This window comes from Nothoprocta perdicaria, unplaced genomic scaffold, assembly GCF_003342845.1.
Source record: "Nothoprocta perdicaria isolate Ctin4 unplaced genomic scaffold, notPer1 scaffold_9, whole genome shotgun sequence".
NCBI lineage: Eukaryota > Metazoa > Chordata > Aves > Tinamiformes > Tinamidae > Nothoprocta > Nothoprocta perdicaria.
Genome location: NW_020456198.1, coordinates 5,904,755 through 5,907,311, shown reverse-complemented (window position 1 = coordinate 5,907,311; position 2,557 = coordinate 5,904,755). Strand labels below are relative to the sequence as shown.

General features: G+C 75.4%; 1 protein-coding gene across 1 annotated transcript in view; it reads left to right on the top strand.

The window, feature by feature from the left end:
* The window catches only part of USP19 (ubiquitin specific peptidase 19), a 17,745-nt gene extending 17,295 nt beyond the window's left edge, over positions 1 to 450 (top strand). Inside the window, exon 27 of the mRNA XM_026052679.1 lies at positions 93 to 450. Within this exon, the coding sequence (XP_025908464.1) occupies positions 93 to 326 (234 nt within the window). The 3' untranslated portion in view covers positions 327 to 450. The remainder of the gene's footprint in view (positions 1 to 92) is intronic.
* Positions 451 to 2,557: the final 2,107 nt, after the last annotated feature.

The following is a 2,557-nucleotide window of genomic DNA, read 5'->3' as shown; positions in this document are numbered from 1 at the left end:
GGGGCCGGGCGCCGGCGGCCGCCGCCCCGCGGGAAGGCGAGGGCTGACGCCCGGTGCGTTCCCCGCGGCTGACGCAGGTTTCCACATCGCAGGCTTCTCTGATCTGGCAGGAGCTGGAGGCCGAAGAGCAAGAGCTGCAGCTCGAGGCGCCCCAAAGGCCTGCAAGGAACTGGGGGAGGCCCCGTGGCCCGAAGAGGCGGCCAGGCGCCCCGCGGCACCCGGACGAAGGCTGCATCCGATACTTTGTCCTGGCCACCACGGCCGCCGTTGTGGCTCTCTTCCTGAACGTGTTCTACCCCCTTCTTTACCAAACGCGCTGGAGATAGCGTGGGCACACGGCCGGGCACGGCAGAGCTGGACACGCACCTTCCATGGACACTACAGCACCTGGCACCACGGGAACCTCGGGAAGGACGTGTGGGCCGGGGGGCTGACAGGCTCCTCGGTGGGACGCCGGGCACCGCCGGCTCCCTGCGCCTGCCGCGGCAGCTCCGGTGCGGGCTGGCAGCGCCGCGGGGCCGGCGCGCAGTGCCAGGGCTCGGCGCCCAGCGGCAGCCTCGGCTGCCATCGCTGTCTCGCGGCTCCCCGCCGCCCCGGGCGGCACGGGGCCGCTGCGGTGGCACCGGGAGCCACGGCAGCCGGCGCCTCTTCCTCGCCGGCTCCCGGGAAACAAGGGCAGAGCGGCCGGGAGGCTGCAGCCCTGGGCGGGAGCCGCCGCAGCCCCTGTCCCTGCGCGCGCCGCCGTTTTGGACGGGAGCCCCGGTTCCCCAGGAGCCGGGCTCCCCGGGAGCTGCCGGCGCCCGGTGCTGTGGAGCGGCCGCTGCACCCGGGCACCACACGCTTGGCCCTGAGGGCTGGCGCCAGCTCGACCGGGGGGCCCCACGCGCTGCTCCGCTCGCAGCTGCCGGGGTCCCGCTGAGCTCTGGGGGGCACCCGGGACACCCTCGTGCCTCCGCGCAGGACACAGGGCCTCTCGGTGCGGCGCTGCTGCATCCTGCCCTGCGGTGGGGACGGGCGCCCGCGGCTGCTCCGGCACCTGCAGCTGCTGCCGCTTTCGCGGTGCCGCCGCGGCCCTTCCCGCGTCCCGGCGGAGCGGGGCCGGGCGTGCCCTGTGCCCCCGCGGGCTCCACCTGCCTGGCAGCCGGCGCCGGGGGGCCCCGTGGGGCCCGGGCTGGCAGCTCCCGCGCCGGCGCCGTCCCGCGCGCGGCGGCCGCCGTGGCCCGTCCCCCGGCGCTGCAGTGCCGGCCGCGCTGACATTGAGACGTGCCGCCCTTGGAGCGCGGCCGCTCGCGCGTGTTTGGGCTTGAGAGGTGGCTGCAGCGCCCGGTGGCTGCAGCGCCCGGTGGCTTCCCCTCGCGCTCGGCGCCCTCCTGCCCTTGGCTGCCTCGGGGAGGATGCTGCCGGGAAGGGACAGGGCTCCCGGCTTTCCGGAGGGGCTCAGTGCCGCGGCGCCGTCCCGGGAGCAGCTCCCTGCTCCGGCCCTGCAACAGGGGCCTCATTGTGCGCCCGGCGGCGGCTCGGCGGCCTCCTCGGCTCGCCCACGGCGCGGGCCTCGTGCCGCTGAGTCAGCCGGCGGCGCCTCCGCGCTGACCTCCGCTCCGCCTGGCGCCGGGGCCCGCGCTCGGCGCCGCCGCGGCCGCCCCGCTCCAGAGCCCCCCTCTCACGCTCAGCACCTTCTGCTTGCAGGGACTCGCCGCGGTGCCCTTCGGATCCGGGCTGGCGCCCGACGCCGCCGCCGCGCGGGCCCCGGAAGGGCTCCCCGAGCGCTTCGCCAGCCCCGCCGAGCGCCCGGCCCCCTCCTACGGCAGCATGGAAGAAGTGGACTAGGGCGGCGCGGGCACCGTGCGCCGGGCCGGCACCGCGGGGGGCACGGGTGGGCGGCGCGATGGGTCCTGCTCTCATTAAACTTGCTCAACTCCGCTCGTCTCGCTGCCTCATGCCGCAGGGGGTCATGTCCTCGTGTCCCCTGGTGTGGGGTGTCCTTAACCTGATGTCCCCCGTGTCCCCAGTGCTCCCTGGCTCCCTTGCTGGGTGCCCTGTGTGTGTGCCACAGTGCTGCACAGCTGTCCCCTGTGTCTCCCATTGTCCCCACTGTGCCCCAGTGCCCCTGAGTGTCCCCTATCCCTGCCATTGTCTGCGCTGGCCCCCATTGTGCCTGCTGTGCCCGGTGTCCCCCGGGTGTCCCTGGCCCCCATTGTCCCTGGTGTCCCCTGGGTGTCCCTGGCCCCCATTGTCCCCGCTGTGCCTGGTGTCCCCTGGGTGTCCCCGGCCCCCAGTGTCCCCATGGTGCCCGGTGCCCCCGTGTGTCCCTGGCCCCATTGTCCCTGCTGTGCCTGGTGTCCCTGGCCCCCATTGTCCCCATAGTGCCCGGTGTCCCCCGGGTGTCCCCGGCCCCATTGTCCCGGTGGTGCCCGGTGTCCCCCGGGTGTCCCCGGCCCCATTGTCCCGGCGGTGCCCGGTGTCCCCTGGGTGTCCCCGGCCCCCATTGTCCCCATAGTGCCCGGTGTCCCCCGGGTGTCCCTGGCCCCATTGTCCCCATTGTCCCCGGTGTCCCCCG